The 24,753-nt window shown below is 32.2% G+C and overlaps 1 protein-coding gene across 6 annotated transcripts in view; it reads right to left on the minus strand.

Moving 5' to 3' along the window:
• Positions 1 to 24,753, minus strand: part of NOVA1 (NOVA alternative splicing regulator 1) — a gene marked incomplete at both ends in the record, with an annotated part of 141,090 nt that overhangs the window by 1,516 nt on the left and 114,821 nt on the right. For 3 of the 6 annotated variants that reach the window (XM_079700861.1, XM_079700860.1, XM_079700864.1), the window contains one exon: positions 20,344 to 20,415. The exons of the other annotated variants lie outside the window; for them this stretch is intronic. In XM_079700861.1, the coding sequence (XP_079556987.1) occupies positions 20,344 to 20,415 (72 nt within the window). The remainder of the gene's footprint in view (positions 1 to 20,343; positions 20,416 to 24,753) is intronic. 6 annotated transcript variants of the gene reach the window in all.

Below are 24,753 nucleotides of genomic sequence, written 5' to 3' on the forward strand. Positions count from 1 at the left end.
TCAATACCTTACTTAATTTATGACTAATATTTTCAGAAATGGAGGTCAATATATTAGTAGTAGTATTTTAGTTTTTCAACTAAACTGACACCAACCTATAACTTTATAAAAATAACAAATATCTCTAAATAATATAAAAATTTTCAATTGCTTTTAGGTAGGTTAGGGGCTATTTGAGAATGATATTACATGGATGTTCTATCTAAATCTGTAAAATGACTATTTTGATTCGGTAGATCATTCTCTTTTTGGCAGTAATAGCTACATTTTAAAAAACAGAGCTTACAACCATATTGTCCAAGGTTACTGAAAACTTACTGTAGTCACATGAATACTTACAATGATGCAATGTGACTGTACGAAGTATAGGCATTTTAGCTAACTTGTTCTGAAACATCCAGCTACAAAACCCAGCATATTTTTATTTATTTAATCATAATCAAATACTATTATAAAAGGTATAAAATCAGTATGTTATTTTTATAATCCTTAAAATTAAAATACAGATATTAACATTTAAAGTTATGTTTTGGTAGCACAAAGATACATATGTTTTATGACTGTTTTATGACTCATCAGGTAGATAAAAAATTGTGAATGTTCTGTCACTGACAAAGCACTGAAAGAACTGCTTTCCTTGTCCCAGACATTTAAACGGGCAGGCTGAAATATTTGTTGAAATTTGAGCAGAAATTTAGTTGAGATCATCTATGAGGTATCTCATTAGTTAATTTTTAGCAAGTATTGTCATGTTATCTTTAAAACACAGATTTGGGTAAGGATATTTTTTAAAAAAAATAGAGCCATGCATTTTTAGGAAGGTAGCAAGAAGTGAAAGTATAAATTCAAATTCTAGACTGGGTTACCTCATAAATATATTTACATGTATTAAAAACACACACACACATACCACACAACTTTTCTTACCACACATATAATTTATAGTCACAGTAGAATTTTGTTTCATTACGATTTGTCTATATAATCATTTCATTTTTTTTTTTTTGAAAAAAATCTAAATTTTCTAGAGACATTTCTTCGGAATGTCAAATATATCCCTCATATTCCCCTGATTAAGTGCATTCAGTTTCAAGAAGTAGACTGAGAATTTTTTTTTTTTCTTTTTTTGCGGTACGCGGGCCTCTCACTGTTGTGGCCTCTCCCGTTGCGGAGCACAGGCTCTGGATGCGCAGGCTCAGCGACCATGACTCATGGGCCCAGCTGCTCCGCGGCATGTGGGATCTTCCTGGACCGGGGCACGAACCCGTGTCCCCTGCAGCAGCAGGCGGACTCTCAACCACTGTGCCATCAGGGAAGCCCAGAAATAATTTTTTTAACATGTTAACTTGTTAATTTTGTTCACAGACTTTTTGGTAGAAAATTATTTGTCTGAAATGCTCAAATATGTTAAAGTGATATAATTAGAAAGTTAAACCATGATTACATCGTACACCAATTATAAGATTAGGATCATCCTTATATTTTATCCTGTGCATGTAAAATATTAAGAAAATTTACTTTTAAGGATTTAAAAATCCAAATGCTAAATATGATTATATTTGTGAATATTTCTTTTCAAAATGAGAAACATTTTTGAGAAATAATATTGTTGAAAACATTTATATACTGACAAATTGAGGTGTTTCAATGTAATTTTTTTATGAAGAAAAATACATTAATCAACCAAGACTTTTGAAAGAGCTGTTCTTAAATTATTTTAAATTTTAATATCACTGCTGTTTTGCTCAATGTAATGATTGCCTGTATGATTATAACCCACGAAGAGAATAGCACATGAGAGATTAATTATGGGAACTATCCTATAGACTGTCAATAAAAAGTAATGAAATATATAATTTTATAACATCCACTCTAAAATCACCTTAAGCTTGTATAAGGTATGTGAAGATGATGTTAATTTCTACTACACTGCATACCAGTCTCATACTATATTTATTGCATCTATAACCTTTTCTTTTAACTCTAGGACTAGTTTATCCTTCCAAAAGAACTTGCAAATATGTGCACAGTACTTATATTACTTACACAAGCACATTACCTTGTCCTTCTTTTTGAAATTTTTCCCTTTAATCATTTTTCTTTCTCTCAAATATTCAAAAATTCTGAAATAACATATATTTCAGAAATAGTATGTGAACTTTTCATAAAAGTAAACATCTTCCAAAAAATATGTATCTTTGCAAATTAAAGAATTACACACATCTATCTTTATAATAAAGATGTCCTTATGTAGTAAGCACATTTTCTGGATTTTAGTTTTAACTATTTGAAATAATCTTATATGAAGTACTGTCAGACATATTTGTATTTGTTGTTTTACCAAATAATGATGTAGCCTCCAAATTTTGTTGGTATAACTGACATTTGTCCACATATAAATAAAGGTGTGTTATGATTTAATAGAAGATATTAGTGATTGCATATTAATATTTGTAATATGTAGCATTTATCAACTTTAGACAGGAATAATTCTGCTTACAATGAATAATCTTAGAAATTAGAAAATTAAAGAAAATGTAAATGTAAGTTATTAAATTCCAAATTTAATAAATATACTTAGTAGCCTAGCCACTGAAAGTTACCCAACTTTTATTTCTGACACAAGGACAAGAAAACCTCTTAGAATTACACTTTTTTCTCTGAAAAGTTTTTAAAAATCCATATTTATTTGCACATTTAATATTAATCTAATATGGACACAGAGAGAAAAGAGACCCTCTGAAAACAAGTTGAGACAAAAAGAAAAATTAATTCATTTGTATAATATCTCAGAGAGAATAGTGTTCTATTTCCACTCCATGCATCAGATCAGAGCCAAAAAGCAGTGAGACACAGGTGTAGAAGCTTGGAGATGGTGGGCAACTGAACACTGATTGGGTGGGAGTTGGAGGAAAGGAGTGTGGAGAATTATGTGAGATAACCTATCTGCTTACTTCTTAGATATAGGAATACAGCATTTACCTAAAGGAAAATCTCCAGGACTTCCCTGGTGGTGCAGTGGTTAAAAATCCGCCTGCCAATGCAGCGGACACGGGTTCAAGCCCTGGTCCGGGAAGATCCCACATGCCGCGGAGCAACTAAGCCTGTGTGCCACAACTACTGAGCCTGCACTCTAGAGGCCGCAAGCCACAACTACTGAAGCCCGTGTGCCTAGAGCCTGTGCTCCGCAACACGAGAAGCCACCACAATGAGAAGCCCGCGCACTGCAACGAAGAGTAGCCCCCGCTCGCCGCAACCAGAGAAGGCCTGTGTGCAGCAACGAAGACCCAACGCAGACATAAATAAATACTATTTATTTTTTTAAAAAGGAAAATCTGTGTTTGCATCCCCACTGAAATGACAAAAAGCAAATTTTAATTGTATCTGTGACTTCATTTTCATTGGTGAAGTCTGTTAACACACCGACTTACATAATATTCTTATTTCTGAAGAACTGAAAGAAAAACTGGACCTTAAATAGCATACAATTATTTGGTGTAACATGTATCAGCTAAATCAGATATATTCCTGACAGTTACAAATCAGTTTTCCCTTCAGAACTATGATCTACAGTTGCTACCATCCACCCAATCTTCTATGAAATGCTTATTGAGTGGCCCAGGCCCTGTGCTGGGAGCTAGAAATAAAGGATACATATGGCACTGTTTCTGTCTTTAAGGAACTTCCAGATCAGTTATAGAAAACAGATGTGTCAATGTGTCAGTGCAGTTAAGTCTTAAAAGTGTGGGTACAGAAATATATAAAGGGTATAAAGGAGACAGAAAGCTTAACTGGAAGAAGAAGGGCTAAGAAAATCTTTGAGAGATGATCATGTTTCATTTTTGTACGATCAGTAGCCTATTCTTTACTGTCAGACATTCCTAATGAGGTTGCTCTGTTATCTCTGTGTTGGAGAGTTCCTGTTCAAACCTAAGTCCATTTTAGTAGTGATGATCTGCTTAAATAATGATATTATTTTTAAAGAAAAGAATTTTACTTATTCCTAGACTTATAATTGTTATATCAAAGAAACATGAAGTAAGATTAACAGTATAATTATACTAATTTTACTAGCATCAACTTTTCAGAAAAAAAAGTAATGAAGTGGCTGTTTCTCTATTTGCAACCACAAAAGAACCTCCATGGGAATCCCATGGAAAGAGTTAAAAATAGCAAATAGGTAGGCTTTAATATTGATACGTTTCTCATTAAAAATAAGCATTAAGAAAAAAAATAAGCATTAAGAAAAACACATTTACTCCTTTGCCAAATAAGAACCCCAATTCATTATGGTCTTAAAAAAGAATGACAGTGTCTGTAGGCATCGTATTTCTTCATTATCATGGCAGGAAAATTATTGAACTATTTCATAAAGCGATACTTTAAAATAAATGCAAAACAAGTTCCAGTATAATTTAAGATAGCTCAATTAATAGTATGAACTACTTTATTTAGGGCTGCCATATTATACACTATATATGTACTGCTTTACATTTTCAAAGCAATTCCTATCAGTTGTGGATACCTGCTATTTCATTCACTCAGTCAGCTGACGTCGGTCTTCCTTACAAAAAGAGACTTCAGTTTTCCTTCAGGAAGTAACCCTCTCTCATTCTGAGTGCCATGTACTTTAGGTAAGGCTGACCACCTTCCAATGCCTCTAGAAGTGGACACATGACCTAAGAAGCCTGCATATCACACTTTCCACACTCATAGCAGGTACTGATTTGGGACTGAGCACATGCCACAGGATGGTCCAGTAAGAGTTAGCCTTAAGAATCTGTGAAATTGTTGGGATGGAAGTAACTGTCTGTTTAATCTAGCAGAACACAAGCTTGATATTACTAGTGCTATCTTGTCACTATATGGAAAGAGGAAGAAGCTGACTGAAAATAATTTTAAGTTGACTTAGATAAAAGGAGACTTCAGAAATGGAGAGAGAGAAGTTTCTGATACCATTTTGGCATCTGAATGTAACCATGTATAAAGCCAGCACAGAATCAATATAATTTCCCCTCTTTTTTTTTTTTTTTTGGTTAAGCCACTTAGAATTGGATTTCAATAACCTGTAATCGACAAAACAGTATCCTTGAAAATAAGTTCTTGTTATATCATGTAGTATTTGCCTATCCAAAAGAAATACAGACAGTTTATTGTATTTCTTGGTGCTCTAAAAGTCAAGATGTCATAACTCTGGTAAAGAGACACAAGTGGATTATTTAACGTATCTTTTACTGAGATATACATGATCTAACAGGATAAATCTCTTTCATTTGCCTAATGTGTTACACCTTAGGCTACTGAGGCACCATTTATTAGTGGCCATTGGAGATGTATGTGTCATGTGGGGGGATCTACACTGAACTGCTGACCAAAGTAAACTGAAAAAAGTGTATCTTTCTTTTGATTATGGATTTTAAAATATATAAATAACTGCCTTTCTAAACAGTACTGCTCTGACAAAGTATGTATGACAGAGCTACATGAAATATCCAAAATGAATGAAAAAGCAGCTCTTCCAACTCTCTACTAGCGTGTTTAATCTACTTACTTTTGATAACCAAATTCAAGGCAGTACAGTTTTCATAAGCACGTGTTTATATCTATTGTAAAATACCATGCTATGTTCTCTCATATATCCTTACCCCCCACCTACTGCCAACACCAGGTTTTAAACCTGGAAGCCATCTGTGCCTTCTCTTGCTCCCTAGATCTCTACATCCTGTTATGCACTGTTGATTTTTTTTCCCCTGAAATGCTTCTTGCCAGTCCTACTGCTTTAGCCTATCTAAAGGAATGTGTGGTGTAATAAAAAGAATCTAGAACTGACACAACATATGGACCTTCACCCTGGCTCTGCTGTGTGACCTTTGTCAATCACTTCAGTTTCATCATCTATAAAACCAGACAACTTGATAAGACTGTGGATGAGTTTTTATTTTAGCATTATTAAAAAGCCCTAATCAACAGCCTTCAATGATCTCCTTCCAGCTACCCACTAAATTATCCAGACTCCTTATGTAGACATTCCAAATTCTCCATATCCTGTCCCCAACTTGTCTTCCCAGTTTCATTTTCTATGACTAGTATTCTATGCTGAATCCAACTTTTACCTGCTAGTTCTTAAATCTACTCTATATTAGTTGTTTTTCTAGGTCGTTCGTTGCCTTTGTTTATTCATTTGTTCCAAATAACTAAAATGTTGCCTATGTTTCCAACACTGTTCTTCCCCTTTAACTCACACATTTTTGCTTGCTGAAATCTTATGTCTTCCAGAGCAGCTTGAATGTAATGCAAAATATATGGATTTATTTAATAATAATAAAGTATTTGAAAGACTCCATCATGGCCATGCAGGTGTGTGTGTGTGTGTGTGTGTGTGTGTGTGTGTGTGTGTGTGTAAAATACGACACTGGGTTCTTAAAACAAAAACAACTTTATCATCTCTAAAATCTAAAATTCAAATTATATTGCACCCATACTGAAATTTACAAAAAGACAAATATACAGATGTTTTAATCTTGTCATAAAATTCCTGAAATCAGTAACACAGATTTGTCATTTAAAAATCCAATAAGATGGGCTTCCCTGGTGGCGCAGTGGTTGAGAGTCTGCCTGCCGATGCAGGGGACACGGGTTCGTGCCCCGGTCCGGGAAGATCCCACATGCCACGGAGCGGCTGGGCCCGTGAGCCATGGCCGCTGAGCCTGCGCGTCTGGAGCCTGTGCTCCACAACGGGAGAGGCCACAACAGTGAGAGGCCCGCGTACCGCAAAAAAAATCCAATAAGATTATAGTAATTAAATATGTGCTATATGCCTTTTTCTTAATTTTTCATCAATGTATTGTTTTTCCTATGTAATTTTGTAGCTTCTACCTAATCAAGCTTGTGGCTAGGCTTCTTTAGACATAAAAAATGTGGTCAGATTGGTTCTAAAAGTCTAGAATATAAACATATTAGTGTTTACTTGATTAAGCAATGAACTGGATCAATTAATAAGATGACAGAATGACAGTGTCTACTGAATCATAATCACAATTCATAACCGGTGCAGTTACCTCCCACACCTTGCCTTGCTTCAAGCAATTGCATTTTTACCTTAAAATAATTGACTTTAAAAAGTTTTGTGGAGACCATACATCCATTTTATATCTTCTTCCAAAGGGCCATAATTTACTTTCCCCTCTGGCTGTAAGACACGGCAGAAAATGACAGTATACCTCTTTTTTGTTTCTCTTTGGAACAAGACAGAAAAATGAATGATAATCACCAAAAAATTTCTAAAGGCAAATAAAGTTTAACTGAACTATTTTTTTTTACTTAATATATTTTTCACTTTTCCCCTTGAAGCATTATTCCAAGTTTTTTTTTTCTTTTGGTGACTGTTGCATATTTTAAAAATATACCATACTACATTTCAGAGAGGGATATACTTAGGAATAAGAAAAATAGGAGAAATCTATTCTTTATAAGAAGAAGGAAGTGAAAAAAAAAGCTAGACATAATGATATCAGAAAAGAATACTACTAGAAGTCAAGTAATTATGAAGAAACCGTGAGGGTTGTAAATGATAAACTATTATAGAGCAGCTCATTATTTACAAATGAAAATAATTTGGGGTATTGTCTTCTTAATGCTTACTAAACCAGCTTTTACTAAATTGAGGTTAAATTTCTGGAAGTCTCATTTGCCATTACCATCCATGTGTCAAATTATCAAAAAGCTCTTTGAAACTATTATTATTATTTTTAAACCCTCTCTTTTTGGCTCATCTCTTTCAGGGCATGTATACTAAGATACATGTTCAGAGTTCTTAATTCTGATTAGTGAAAAAATATATTTGAAATATTTGGGCTTTTTATATGAAAACTAATATGTTCAACTTAATATTTTAAAGGTTGCAACAATTTAAGTGAAATTGATTGAAATCAATTGAAAAAGTGAAAAACAGCCATGCACATGAAAGTAGGGGCTGTGTTTACTGAAGGAGATAATGGAAAGGTGTGAAAGAAAAGGATAGAGGGAATCAGGAATTCTGTTTTGGATATATCAAGTTTGAAATGCCTACCAGTCATCCAAGTGAAGATATCAAGTAGGTGATTGGCTATGAGTTTGAGAGTTAACATAGAGATAGTATTTAAAGCCAGAGAAATGGATAAGGTAATCCAGTGGAAGGTAAAAACGAACAAACAATTCATTAAATAGTGGACAGCAAAGAATTGTGCAGGATAAGAAAATATTTAACTTCTAAAATAATCAAAGATATTCAAAGCAGAACAGCAAAATTAATCACACACACACAAAAAGGCAAACCAAATGAAAATGAGGGAATGGCTTAACTACTAATCTCTTTCTTTTAATCTCTTTTCTGTGGCAGTATATATCAGCTTTTGGAAATCACCTTATAGAACACATTAAGTTATAAAATGAGCATAATCTTTAACTTAGTTTCTCTCCTTCTGTGATCCATCTGGGAAATAATCCAAAACATGGAAAATGTCATATACACAGAACAGTGTAAAGACACTATATAAAGCTATAAAATAATGTGGAAAATATCTATGCAAAATTTTAAAAATACATAAATGTATATGTAGAATTTGAATTAAACAGTGTAAAATTATATGCAGAAAAAACTGAAATAAAGAAAATAATAGAGGTTGGGTTTCAGATGAGCTTTTTTTCTTACCATATAATATAAACCTTGTATTAAATTTTTAAAAATTAGTATAACCAAAGGAGATAGAAAAGTTATCCCCAAATTAGGATGCTGAATAAACAAATGCTGCAAAAGCAGAATAAACAATTCATTTAAAATAAATTTAGTATATTTCTGGTATTCATTGAACAATTATTTACTGAGTTCCAGGTACTGTTCCAGATGTTGGAAATACAGAGTTAAATAAAAAGGTTAAGATCTCGCTTTCATGAAGTTTCCAGACATGTGGTACAATAAATACTAATAAACATTTAAATGTGTATATAAAATGATTTGATAAATGACAGAAAAGCAGATTTATAAAATACTTTAAAATTTTAAAACAAGAAAATTTAAAACCATAGTTTTAAATAAGAATAATGTAATTATGCTAAATGCCTGTTTAGGAAAACCACAAAGTTAATCTAATCTAGGAATATAAAGCTATTTAAAAGTCTGAGTTTGGTACATGGGTTGATTTAATATTCTATAATATAAGCAAACTAATTTGATAAGATATTATTGGAAGTAAATTTCTCAACTATGTTTAAAAACTGATCTCTATTTAAACTTATATAACTAGGTAACTAATTATTAAGAAAACTTTCACAATTTGGATTATTTTGTTTTTACAAATTTTTGATTAAGCCATTTTTACCATTAAAATTAAGTATTATTATTAATTAGTTAATGCTAGATTGATGTACCATATTTAACATGATTTAAAATATTATTGATATCAAATTACAGTTGCTTGTATTTTATATTTACTAATCAAGCTAATTCAACATTTCTTATATTTTAATTTCACCAAGAATTTTTCTGAAGGCAATATTTGTTTTTTTAAAAAATAATAGGTGCCTACATTTCAGTGTCTTATTAGTAAAGGGAAGTTGACAGTTTACCATCACAAATGACTGTCATTAAGAAATGAAATGTACTGAATTTTGCTTATTATGTTAATACTTGTAATGTGCAAATACATATTGACTAATATATAAAAAGCTACAGAAAAATGTCTGCAATTTAACAAAATGTATTATTAGTCATAAAACTAAATTCTTTTCCTTCATATGGATTGAAGTAATTCACTTCTAATACTTAATGAATCACAAATAAAAATACATTACTTTTATAGCCATTATTTGGCTAAAGTTAATGAAACTGATCACTTCCTTTCTCAAATATATTTTTAAAGAGTAATTGAAGGACTGTATCACCTAATGGAAGGAAAAAAACAACAGCTAAACCAAAGACCAATAAAATTAATTAAAAGGTACTAGGTTCAGAAGAAAAGGTGAAAAAGATCAACTGGAATATTCCCAAATCAAAGATTAAAAAATTAGAAAAAACGAGAAACAATTGTTATTCCACAGTGATCAGGTATCAAACTCCTCAATCTGGCAAAACTATGAAAATATGAAAAGATATTATCAGAGAGAATATGCAAAGATTTTCCTATTTCTAAGCTTTTTAAAAATAAAATTAAAATATTGAAAATAAACTTGATAACTACCTGATTTTCCTGTTTTATGTATTTTCCATTTTACATGGCTCTATTTGAAAGACAGAAAAATTCTGTTGAAGGGTATATATACACACACACACAGCAAGACTAGTGCACATTCTGGAGTAATGAGGCACTAAGTGCTTTAGTTATCTAAAGGCACATATAACGTTCTGTCTCGAGAACACACTGTGTGCAAGAACTACCAGAGCTATGACTGCAGGGAGAATGTTGATGAAACAAACAACCACCTTTACCTACTAGGTAGTCCAGAAAGACGAAGAATATTGCGTATCTGCCTACTTACCAGCCAACACTAGACAAGGCACTCTGCATTTTTATCAGTGACAGAGCCATATATGGGATGTAAAATAAGGAACATTTCATATTTCATTAACTCTTTTCCCCTGAAGTTTACCATTTTTTCAATCTGAAAACTTGAAAAGCCCTAGGCTTTCCATAAATACAAATATGGCTTCATATGAAATCAAACGTTTAGAAGGGATTTTGGACGGTCACATAACATGGTATTTACTAAGTGATGTGTTATAATTCTAACCTGAAAATATTAATGGTGTGCTGCTTTCAGCAGTAATTCTTAACTTGCCCTCAGGAAGATCCTCTGATGCCCATCACTGGGTGTGAAGGACAAACCATCTACAGCATAGCACACTAACAAAATTAGAAGTTTGCAGTGGAATGGGTATGGTTACGAAGTGCTCATTTAGCTCTCCGCCATAAACTTTGGCAAGAATATTGCTAAATAATCTTTAAAAACAGTAATGTAATCTGCATATATAAAGATTTCCATGGTTAGAGAACCTCTAACTGTATTTGGTAACAGTCAAAAGACTACTACTGCTATCTGAAAAGACAATCATCCTTTGTATAATATTTCTTCATAGATTTAAATTGTATTAATTAGTAACCTTTACTGTTTTCAGTGATAATACTAACACTATCCCTTCAACTTGTGCACAAATCAAATCAAATATTTGTTCTTTAATTTAATGTTAATCAAATAATATTCAAAGTGTGTTATTTCATTAAAAAGTCGAAGTTGTGAAGAGATAGTGTTATGTAATACACAATTATATAATTATCATATTTTTAACAAACTACTGTACATTTTTCATATGGTAAATGGTGATTCCCAAATAACAAGAGGCTTCAGGAAACATTTTTCCAACTCTTCAAATATAGGTGCCTAATCTCATCCTAAATCTATTAAATAAGAATCTACATAGGTAAGTTTGATGAGACTAGAATTGAGAACCTTTGATATATTAATTAACAAAGAATAAAGAAAAATATTACAAATATTACATAATCATTTAATTTGGCATAATTTTAACTTCTGAAACAACTGCCAGTTCCTTTGCCACTTAATAAGTGTCTCCTCTAATCCTAAAGCCTCTCTTGTGATCCTTCTTGAAACTCCTCAAAAAGCATCCCACAACTAGGAAATGAAGGTGCCAAGTAGTCCAAACAGATATCTAATATCAAAGACAGTCCAATCTTTCTCAATCTTTTGGAAAGTTAACACTTTATATTCCTTAAGACATTACATAGTATCACAACTGGAGCCATTATTTTTTTCCATCTTGTTTTACATTCCCTTAGTTAACACTTTAAAAACAAAGTAGAAACATAAAAAGTCAATAATGTTCATATTCCTTGTCATCACCCTGATGATACATGAACACAAGATATTTTTTTTTTTGTGTGTGGTACGCGGGCCTCTCACCGCCGTGGCCTCTCCCGTTGCGGAGCACAGGCTCCGGATGCGCAGGCTCAGCAGCCATGGCCCACGGGCCCAGCCGCTCCGCGGCATATGGGATCCTCCCAGACCGGGGCACGAACCCGTATCCCCTGCATCGGCAGGCGGACTCTGAACCACTGCGCCACCAGGGAGGCCCCACAAGATATTTTTGACTTAAAAATAAGGCCATATGTTTCTTAGCAAGTTAATTTTCTTTAGTTAATATATTACAAACACTATTCTAGGCCAATTTATATGGCTCTCATTATTTTTAATAGCTTCACCACCTAATATTCTACAATATCATATTTATTCAGCCACTCTCCTGTTAAAGCAGGTGGTTTTACAATTTTTGCCACTGTAAATAATACTGCAGTATACATCTTTGTCTATATTTCTATGTATTCGTAATTAAATTTTACTGGGTAGATTCTCTAAAGCTGTAATATTATAGCATCTCTTATATCAACAGTGTATGAGAATGATTATTTCCTATATCCTTGACAGCACTTTTCATTTATAAACACATGCACACACACACAGGCACACACACAGAGACAAATTTTTGTGTTCTTGATATATGTGTATTATATATACACACATAAAATTTTGTCTATCTGGTAAAAAAATATATAATCTTGTGATGTTGATTCAAATTTTCCTGATGCCTGGTAAGGTTAAACATGCTTTCATATGTTTATTGGGCATTTCCATTTCCTCTTCTGTAAACTGCCTTTTCATAATCTTGACCTATTTTTTTCTCCTGGGTCTTTATTTTTTAATATCAATCTAAGGTTTCTCTGTATAGTAATTAATTCACTGTCATCTGTGTTCAACATATTTTCCCAAGGGTACTGTCACCTTTTGCTTATTAATGGTGTATTCTACTATACCAAAATATAAAATATTTATTTATGAATGTTCTAACCTATTCCTTTATGTTTTAGATTTCCTTCTTGCTTAAGAAAGTCATCTTCAACTTGATTTCACACACCAAAATTTTATCAAATAGTCTTACAGTTTCAATCTTGAATGCATTGAGATTTTTATATATTGTACAAGGTAGAGGTCAAATTTATTTTCTTTCAGGTGGATAGTCAAGTATGCCAGCACCATTTATTAAATAAAACATCCTTTTCTAAAATAAATAAAATGACACAACTATTACTCTGGATCAGGCAGTGTTCTAAATGCTTCTCATGTACTGATTCATTTAAGAATCATGACAACCCTATGAAGGAGGCACTGTTATTATTCATTTTACAAACAGAAAACACATAGTGAAGTTAAGGATGTTTCCTTGAATCAGAAAATTAGGAAGTGTCAAAGAAGCTAGGAACTATGGCCTAAGAGTACAATTCTCTTAATCCCTAAATTACACTACCTTTCTTAATGAATGATAGAATACAGTTAAGTTCCCATATGTACTTGGATCTATTGATATTTCTGAAATCTCTTTTATGTTTCATTGACCAATTATATTTGTTTGTGTTAATACCACATGGCTTTTATTATTATTGCAAAATTTCACTTGAAGGGATTTTCAAAAATAAAAAATGAGTTTTAAAATGTATAGACCGTAAGCCTATTCTTCCAACTAATACTAGTCACTCAACAAATATTGAGAACCTATAATGCTCCTGGTTAGTGCTTCTTAATACATCAGAGAATAAAACAAAGACCACTGTTCTCATGTAACTTATTTTCTAGGAAAGTGAGACTGACAATACACAATAAATATGATAATAAGCAAAGTATGTAGTATTCCATGAGGCAATGGAAAAAAATACAGCAAGATAAAGGGAATCAGAAGTACTTGGGAGAATGGGGAGGCCAGGTTGCAATATCAAATAGGGTGGCCAGGTATATCCTTCTCAATAGGGTATTGAGAGGTGAATTTTGAACAAAGACTTGATGACTATGAAGGTGTTAGCCAAGTAGATCTCTGACATAAGAGAATTTCGTGTACAGAGAGGCAAGCACATGCCTAATGTCTGCAAGGAAACGCAAGCAGGTGAATTTGCCTGGGGCAGGGTGAGGAAGGAGTCAAGTGGTAGGAAATGAAGTGAAAATGGTAATGTGGCAATGTCCAGATCTTGTAAGTTAATGGATGTCATTTTGGGGATATTGGTTTTTGCTGAGTTCAATGGAAAACTATCACAGGTGTAATTTTTAAAAACTGACATATTTTAGAAGCCATAGTCTGCTCAGTGGAGAACAGACTTCGGGGAGCAAAGGTAGAAAGTCAGAGAAACCAATACAGAGGCCTCTGTAATAATTCAGGCTTGGGCTAGGGTAGCAGTAGATGTAATGAGAAGTGGTCAACATTCTATATATTTTTTAATGGTAGAGTCAACATTATTTCTTATAGGAACTGGATTTGGGGTATTAAAGAAAAGAGATGAGGATGAATCCAAGATTTCTGATCTGAGAAAGTGGATGTATGGAATTGCTTCAAGTGAGACGGTAAAGGCCATAGGTGGAGCAGGTTTGGAGTAGATTTAGGACTTCTGAATTAAAGATGTCCATTAGATATGGATGTGGAAATGCTGAGTGGGAAACTGGATACAGTCTGTAGTTTTACTCTGAGATCTAGATGAGAGATAAATGTGAACCCAAGTTATGTGGGATCTTATACAATTTTTGAGGACATCTTTGTCCTCTACATTCAAAATTATAAAGATAAAACTAGGTAGAGGGCCTTGTAATAAGCCTGTACAGGTTAGGAATCTTAAGGCTTAAGCTTCATTAGTTCATAGTAAACCTGCTTCTCATTGGAAACATGAATTTTGCATATGTCAGAATATAAAAGCCAAGGTATTATATGAGGAGAAAGAAAACTATATACCCAGAAAGAGTTTCAAGTATTAAGACCCAGATCCCTCCAACATTAAGAGGGATGATGGGAAGAACTAGCAAAGGATTTTGAGATGAAGCACAAGGTATGATACAGGAGGAAAATCAAGGTTGTGCAATAATATCCTAGAAGCCAAGTAACGAAAGTACACCAAGAAAGTGAAAGTGACAAGTTATAACAAATACTGCTGATAGGCCAAATAACACGTAGATTGAGAACAGACAACTGGAATTAGCTATGTGATCAACACTGATGTCCTATGCAAACACAGTTTTGGTAGAATGGAGGCAAAAACCTGATAGGAGTGAATTTAAGAAAAGATGGGAAGACAGAAACTGGAGAACAGAGAGTAAATAACTTTTGTGAGTTTTGCTACAAAGGAGTATAAGAAATAGGGCATTAGCTGGTGAGGGAAGTGAGCTTAAAAGTTTTGTTTTGTCTTTTAAGATGGGAGAAAAAAACAGATGTATGTAGGCTGATGGGAATGATCCTATAGAGATCAGAAACTTGAAAGATAAAGGAGAGAGAAGGTAGAATTGTTGAAGAGATGACCTTGAGTAAAGAAAAAATAATAAGGTTTAATGTGCAACTGAAATTACTGGTTTTAGACAGGAGCAGGGAAAGTTTATGGTAATAGATGAGAGGTAGAATATGTGGGTATAAATGAAGTTGTGATTTTGTAAAATTTTTCTTTTTATTGCTTCCATTTTTCTCAGTGAAGTAGGAAGTAAGATCATCAGCCAGGAGTGAGGATGGATCAAGAGATATTGGGGTGCTGTAGCAGGGACAATTCTTAGATGGCCCCATGATCTCTTCTCCTTTGGTGTTATGCCTTGTATAGTTCCCTCCATTTAAGTGTGAGTAGAAATTGTGACCTGATTTCTAATCAACAGAATAATGGCAAAGGGATGGAATGTCACTACTCTGATTAAGTTACACTGTATGGCAAAGGAAGTGAGAAGTCACTCTTGTGTTTAAGTTCAATAAGACTTCATCTTGCTAACACACAATGGAGAGAGACAGATTTTCCTGCTGGCTTTGCAAGACGCAAACAGCCAAACTGTGAAATGCCTGTAGAGAGGGTCACACAGCAGGGAACTTGGGCAGCCTCTAGATTCTGAGAGCTTCCTCTTGCCAACAGCCAATGAGAAGTTGGGGTCCTCAGTCACACAGCTGCAAAAAAAATGGATGCTGCCATCAACCTACATGGACTTAAAATTGGATTAGTCTCCAGTGAAGCCTCTAGATGCGAATACACCCCAGCCAGTACTTTGCTGACTTGTGACTCTGAGCCGAGGACTCAGCTAACAGTGCCTTTGACTCTTGACTCATAGAAACTATGAGATAATAAAGGTGTGCTGTTTAAGCCCATAAGTTTGTGGTAATCTTTTATACAGCAACAGAAAACTAATTAAAGGAAAGGAGAAAGGAGACAAGAATTTATGAAACAGTCCTCTAAAGAGTAAAAAAGTGACTGGGCTTATGATTACCTGACAGAATTAAGGGTCCATTTGAGATCTGTGTTCATGAAATCAAAGTGGGACCACTGAGTTCTATTTGTGTTTTTCTGTAACTATACCAAAAGTGCTATATATGAGTATGAGTTATCTATTTTCATTTGTTTTGTATATTTTGATATATAATTTCAAATTTATTAGTACATAAATATCTATAAAGCACATATTTCTGAAACTATTCTTTTTATTCTTTTTACTTTTCCTGAAATTTGAGAAGAATCCCAGGAGAGCTAACAATCAGGAATCTAAAATTAAGAATTTAATTATTGGCACATTGACTGATTTAACAAAACCATTTTGTTGAATCTTGAAGTGATTGAAAAATGTATCATCGATAACTTAGAACTGATCAAATCCAACTGATCCTGTTTTTTATCTTAAGTTTATAAACACATTGATTAAGACTAATTCTATTTGTATCTTTATATTTGCTTCTTAGTTAAAGTTCCACATGTAAAAAGTGTCAAACCTGCACTTTGCAACATGCAATGCATGCAGAAAAAAAGTGTAAGTTGTAAAAGTATTAGCCCTAACTTTTCTTTCTTAATAGGAAAATAATAGCAATTTGATTTGTAAGTTAGACAACAAGTAACTCAGTACTCTCACTATGGAAGAAAATAACTATAGAGCATCTTAAGCTATCCTAAAAAGCATACAGACACTTTGTATAGAAATAGTTTAGAGTTGAAAAAGCAATATTAGTATCACAGAATCTTTTTTTAAAAATAAAACTCAAACAGTTTAAGCTGTTTTATGCTATATTATTTACCATCTTAAAGAATCTTTCTTTTTCATTATCACTTGAAAGAAATTTCAGAAAAAATTAAATAAACATAACCTAACATTTATATGGTGAGTAGTACACTCTAGAATAGCACTGTTCTAAGAATAGTTAATGAATTTATTATCTGAATTTCACAGAAGGGGAAACTGAGGCCCAATTTACTCAGCAAGTGGCAGAACAAGGATTTGATGATAGGAAATTAGGCTCCAGTCTTGGCTTTTAACCACCATTCTATAAAGCTTCTCATAATACAGTCCTTCAGTTTTCCAGGGGAAATTATTATAGACCCATAACACTGTAGTTACAGTCTGTCAGTCTGATCTGTGAAAACAGTCTGACCTGTGGAAACATGAGGGTAGGAAAGTAAAATCCAGTATGTACTGAAACATTATAGTCATTTTTAAAAAGAACAGAAAAGAAAAGATTTTTAAATGTTGAAACTGCAGATAAAACTTACTCTTTAATGTATTTTCTGTGCTTTTTTTTTTTTTTTTTTTTTTTTTTTTTTGTGGTACGCGGGCCTCTCACTGTTGTGGCCTCTCCCGTTGCGGAGCACAGGCTCCGGATGCGCAGGCTCAGCAGCCATGGCTCACGGGCCCAGCCGCTCCGCGGCATATGGGATCCTCCCAGACCGGGGCACGAACCCGTATCCCCTGCATCGGCAGGCGGACTCTCAACCACTGCGCCACCAGGGAGGCCCTTCTGTGCTTTTTATTGTTGGGTTTTCTAAATGTTAATAGTCCCTTAGTTCCTTTTATTACATTAGTTTGTAACACAAAGTATTTATTCTAAAGAAAACTCAATCATAACTCATTTAGCTGTTATAGATGAAATAACACAAGTAGTTGTCTAGATTGCTTTATATTGGTTTATGAAAATTCACATGGAAAAAGTTTGCAGTTACTTTTAACAGCAGAGGATTTCAGATTAGCTATAACATATAAGCAATAATTTTAACACAAAACTGGAGACATATCTGCTAAATTGCTGGGTAAGAATAAAGTAAACTTATACCAGAAATGAAAGGTATATTCTTATAGGTTTAAGAGTCTATTTTAAGTATGGAGAGTTTAAGATGATCATATTAAAACCCATTTTTCTATCTTGGTTACTCTTACAGACCTAAGTCAATTTAGTGAAGCTGAATTAATTAGGACTATCCACAAGAAACAACTGTGAGCTATCTAAAGACTGAATAAACAGCAAAAACCAAATTATCTTCTGTCCTACACCATTAATAGAATCTATTGGGAAATACCCATAGGGAATGAAATAATTACAAACTACTAATAACATAAAGATGAAAGATAACTACAGTTCCTTCAATAAATTTAAGGATTTTGTTTTGTTCTTTTATATCTTGCCTCATGTTATCCCGGAGGTATTATACTTCTTTGTAAAAGAACAGAAGAAATCAAAGTATAAATAAAACACATTTAACAAACAAAACTAGAACAGTGAACAGAGTATAAAACCACAAATGACTTATTATTTCAAATTAGAAAAATATAATTAGAAAAATATCCAGAGGTGGATGTAGTAACATATCTAGAGGGTAAAAATATTATATTGTTAGTAAACTTCAACAAGTAACCTTTTTAAAAAATCATTTTATAAAAATTCATGTTCACATAAAATAAAGAAAATACAAATCTAACTTCAAAGACAAAATTATTGAGATGGTTTTTCTCTCTAGATCCAGAATTTTTTACTTTTTACGTTGAGAAAAATCATTTGTTTTTATTACTGTTGTACTCATTTGTCTTGTTTTTATTTGGAAGAGAATGAAGTACAAGAGAAACATTAAAAACATAAAGTCAGTTGTTTTCACAATAGTTTTCTATATCATATAATTAAAGCTCATATAGGAGATAAGGTATGATTGAAAATGTATATACACTTTTCAACTTCATGCATCAATAATACAAGCTTGGTTCTCACTTTATGTAGTACCATTTACCTTCAAAGAGAAGTGCTGGGTTTCATCACTAGAGATGTGTACTTTTTTAACCAATTTATTGGGGCTAAAATGTGAGCATTATAAAGTATTTTTGTTTGAAGGGAATACTACTGCATAAAATAAAAATCAAGCTCCTACTATAGAATAACATTCTAAATGTTAGTTTTGCTTTCAGTTATTTAAAATTTTTTTCCTGAGGTAGCAAAGGTATTAGAATCAATAACTGAGCAAAATAATTCTGATAGCCTTATATTAGATCATATTCAAAAGCCACATTTAATATATTTAGCAAATATAGTTCAAAGTTAATAATTTATTAGTCAACTGTATAAAAATATATTAAAAACAAGCTCTTGTTTAATATTTAAATAATCCCATAAGGCCTTGTATTAGTAAAAAAATGGAAATATTAAGGAAAATAACATTTCTCACCTAAATGAAGCTCAACTCAGACAAAATGAAAATGTGTTTAATCATTTTAATAAATATATTTTTCAACATTTGTCATGTTAAAGTACAGTAAGGCTCTGAATTACACAGAATATTTTAGTGATTTCCTTAAACGTGCCAAAAATAACTACATTTTTGAAGAATGTCCTACAAATATTCAGTACCAAAACATCAAGTCAAACTAAGATATATTTCTAATTGCAAAGTTTGCCACTCCAGCAAAGAAAATGCTATTATTAAATTCTAAGAAAGTACCATTTCCTGAGTTGTTAAACAGCATTAAAATTATCACAAATACCAATTTCCAGTTACTTTTAGATTGCTAGGAATGCTTTTCATCAAAAGTTTAAAATTGTTACACAGTAAGGCATATCTGAAATAAAAAACAAAGAAAAATGCATTCACATTTAAAGATATACCTTTGCTCAGTAAGTCATATTTATACATTTATTTTTTACATATATGATATTCTTAACTTATATACCAAGAATCCTAGGGAGAAATAATAAGGGAGATTATAAACACCAACTCAATAAATAACCCTCAAAGCTCAAAAAGTCATAATTTTAGGGGGAAAATCCAAAATTCTAGTAGTCTACCATCTGAATATATGTTTGTTATCTAAAGCTAAAAATGCATATAAATTTTCAGGAATAATTGATATTTATTTCTCAAGTTATTTGGAATCTGTTCATGGTGCACATATGTGAATGAACGAATACATCCTTAACCCACCAGTATCTTTTTCTCCAGTGTGCAGGCAATCACCCGTGAAAAGTATGGTGTAGATGACAGGATGATACTGTACCTGATTAGCTCTGGAGGTGGTCATGGGATCAGATGGAGAGGACTTGGTGGTAGTTGGGGAAGATGGCAATGTCTGGGAATAAAGCAGTTCAGGAGCAAATCAACCTTTATAAGCCTTAAACTGATTATTTAAATAAAACAAAATAAAATAAAATGTAATATAACGAGAACAAAATCCTATGAACAAATTTTTCTCCTATTCATTCAAATTTAATGGAATTTAAGATCAATTAAGTAACTAATGCATGTAAATATGCATGCATAAGCATGTAAAAATAAATTCATGACTTGAAATCATGATGGTGACTGATAAAAATTCACATGAGTATTAAAGGTATCCTGACCATATTCATGAATAGTAGTCTCTTTTCTTTCCCTCTTGTTTTCTTGGGGGAAAAGAGATCTCAAACAAAAATTCAAGAAATTTAATGCGTAAAACTGAAAGTCATTTTCCTATCAATGAATACAGTCGGGGGTTGAAAGAAGTGGTGAAATGAAGTTTACTTTCGCATAAAAGTATCCACCTACTTAATATGTTGAACATCACCAACAAGTTGATTCCACATGAATTTAGGGTTCCATACTTAAAAGCAATTAAATTTGCAGTTCTGAGTTCTTAATATCACATTATCTTCTAAAACATAAATTTTTAATAAATTTAGAGCCCGTCTGAAAATGTAAACATTAACCTCATATTAATAAACAAGTAACTAATAGCATTTTAACAAATTGCCATAATATTTTTTATCATTTGTGCTACACACTAAAAATTTATATAGATAAGGGGTATAATAGATTATAGCGTCATCAGCCTGTGTTGAAAATAGGTACAAAAATATTAGGAATCAAATTATTGTTCATTTCATTTCATAAACACATATACAAACTATATATAAAATATGCCATACGAGACCATAATATACTTAAGATATTTTAAAAACTTCTCATGTCTAATAGAGTAACCTTAATGTGTGTGTAAGATGTTAAGATGTTATCTTTTTAAAAAGGTATATTTTCACTCAGCAAATAGCATGGCTTAATAGCACCCTCAATAGATAATATTTCTTAATACATGAAATGGGGTAGTTTTATAGTACAGACAAAATTCTATATGGACATTATGTTTTATATTAATATGTATCCATCAAAATTACTCAGATATGAGCAAAAGCATAACTTTAAAGGTTCAGCACTGTCAGGAAAAGCAGATGAAATTATTTAATACAGTCATATTTATGCATTTAATATTTCAAAAGTCCTAATTAGGATAGAATAAAGCATTTAAGAGTAAAAGAAAGGATAAAAAATTCACAGGCTCCTGCTTAACTCACTGTTCTCAAGTAACAAAGTAAGACTGATTCTAATATCAGATCACGTTTTAAACAGTCCACTCCTCTAGAGATTCTTGATTCTTAAGTTAAAACCTAAGATACTTTGAGGAAAACTAGACTTAATGTTGAGTCATACCAAGATTTTTGTTAAATCATACTTTAAAAGGGGAGAGGAGCTACATTCAGAAGTAAAACCTCACAAAAGAAGGAAAAAAACCTTCGAATCCTTTGTTTTCTGTTTTTGCTATTTGTAATAAATTCATTTTACAAAGTCATTTCTCCAGAGAGACTTTCATTTCCAGTCATTAATTATTACCCTAATATTTTATTTTCCATGCAATAATATGCAGAGACATATGCTATTGACTTCGTGCTACTCTTGTACTATGAACTGAAGAGTAAAGGTTTTATTTTCCCACCTCTGGTTACAGTTGTTACTGTACAGATTTCCTGGGGGTAGTTAACATATATTTAAGAATATGTTCTTTACTAATCTCAGAGTAATTATGAGATTGCTGACTAAATAGATGTGAAATAAATCTAGCGGCCATCTATCCCAATATAGGTTAGAAGCCAAGTTCATTAACCTACAGAAGCATGAGGTATGTGTGTTGGGCTCTTCTGTTTGCATCAGTATAAAATCAACTTGAAGTATCACAGGTATTCATTATGACATCCATCTTGCCCTAGATATGAATTCTCTTGAAATATTGCAAAGAAATATATGGAAAAAGTAGTAATATCAAGTGACTCAGAATTTGTGGTCACTAAGATTAATATTATCTTCTGTCAATTTATTCAGTTTCTTTTTACTTGGCGTATATGTGAAGTATTGGGCATGTATTAATAATTGATACAATTCATATTCATCAACATTGTCCTTAATAATTCTGATGCTGTTTCTTTCTCACAGAAATAAAAACAATAATTTTAAACTTCTGGAACAATATTAATATGTTTAAAATCATTAAGAGTTTGGTTATTAAATATCATATTCTGATAAGAAGTTAAGAGTTTAATGTTTTAAATAAAACAGGTGAAAATTAAATGTTTGGGCTTTAAGGGATAAGATTGTCAGAGTCTTTTGACACAGTCAATTGCATCTAAATATATTTTCTTGTTTATATTCCTAAAATAATAAACATGTAATGAAGTAAACATATGATGAGTTTTCTATTGATAGTTATCTATTAGTCATATAGATACCCTTAAACACAAAGATTCTCCTTTCTTTACAAATTTAACCTATAGCAATAAAGAGAATCCAGCAAGTTTGCATTTCAGTTGATTTTTTAAATGCTAGTGGTAAAAATTGTTCTCATAAATAGATATGTGTAAATATATTAAAGCAGTGCCTTTAGTTTAAAAGGTTCTATTAATTAGATTAAAAAACAACTTTGATAGTTGTTTTCAACCACACAAATAGAACAGAAAAATTCGTAAGAAATACTTCAATGTACAATATGTTTGTTTCCCTAATATTTTATAAACATGTTTATTCCTATTAACTATGCAGACTAAAAGTTTAAGCGGTTTCAAGTTAAAACAAAATCATTTAGTAAAACTTCTGATATATATCTGGAAGATGTAACTAACTGAATATCCATATAGCAACAATATATTAAAATATGTTATAAATAACATTTATAAAGGATATATACTGCTAAAAACTCTTTTTTTATATTGATCAATTAGTGATTATGAAGGGCACAGGCATTTTTTAGCATAATTTTATCTTTCAAATGGAAAAGTATGATTTTTTTATTTATATGAGAGAAATATCTATTTAAGAATTCTGCTTTAAACGTTGAAGGCTGAATTACTTATTGCAGAAAAATTTGAAGTGGTTTATAATTTTAAAATAGTGGATCCTTTGGAATATAAAACAGTTTTTTAAAATTCAAGATTTAATAATAGTCATTTAATTAAATGTAGATTTCACTAGGCTCTTGGGAATAAGAACTAAAAAGTGATTACAAATTATGAAATGCATTCTTGTTAACAAGTGACAGTTTTACAGGACCAGAGAATATTACTATAAATAAACTCCATAATAAATAAGCTTACCTCAAGCAAATCTACAATAATAGACTGTCAAGATCTATTATATGTATAGTGAAAACAGCAACAAACAGCAAACTTCAATTTTAATTTGGAAGGTACTACTAGCTAACTGAGTAATATTACTTGAGTAATCGCCTTCCCAATCCTTTGTTTTCTGTTCTGTTAAATAAATCTGCATATTACTCTATAAAAAATAATAGATCAGCTATTTAAATATGTAATTGTTATCTGTGGTTTTTCATCCTGACAAGTATCCAGCATTCTCCCAATGTCTGAACTATCTGGAACCACTTAGCCCTAATATAAACTCATGTTGTCTAATTTCAAAAGGTCTTTTACAATTGATTCCTATTCCATAGCTTATATTCCTCCTAATTACTATTCTACACCTTTATCCTTCTCTTCAACCATTCAATCCCATGTATTTTATCTTCCTTTCAATTGATAGTTTTTATTACTTGAAAGAAATCATGATTTTCCAGAATGAACTTCTTTATCTACTACAATTGGCCTCATTTCAACCTGTTCAGTTTTCCAAACTACTTTTCCCTATCTTCTCACTCTTTTCAGTGTAGACAAAATTGTGATCTCCCGCTCAAACTTCCTACTCTTCAGGGGCTAGGACCTTAACACCTTAAACTATTATCTTTCCACCACTCCTGAGTCATTTTGTTCCCTTAATGATCTCATCTGTATTTGGCATCTCCAATTTCTCTACCTTTTCAAGCTCCTTTTTTATTCTTTAACATTAGCCATTCACTCTTTAGTAGCAGGGGTTATGTGAGTCTCTCTGATCTAACTTGTATTTTTCTCCTTTTATATCCACAATTTCAAGTCAGCAGTTCCCACACTTCACACATTTTTTTTTTTTTAACCTAACCAGCCTCTTTACCTTTAGGAAATATTATTAACAAATAACAACTTTTCTCTCAACATAGACTTGAAACTAACTTTTAGAATCTCCAATGATTTCCTATTAAAAAAATAGTTATTCTCTAATTTTTCTTTGGGTATTT

Source organism: Hyperoodon ampullatus, assembly GCF_949752795.1.
Source record: "Hyperoodon ampullatus genome assembly, chromosome: 3".
NCBI lineage: Eukaryota > Metazoa > Chordata > Mammalia > Artiodactyla > Ziphiidae > Hyperoodon > Hyperoodon ampullatus.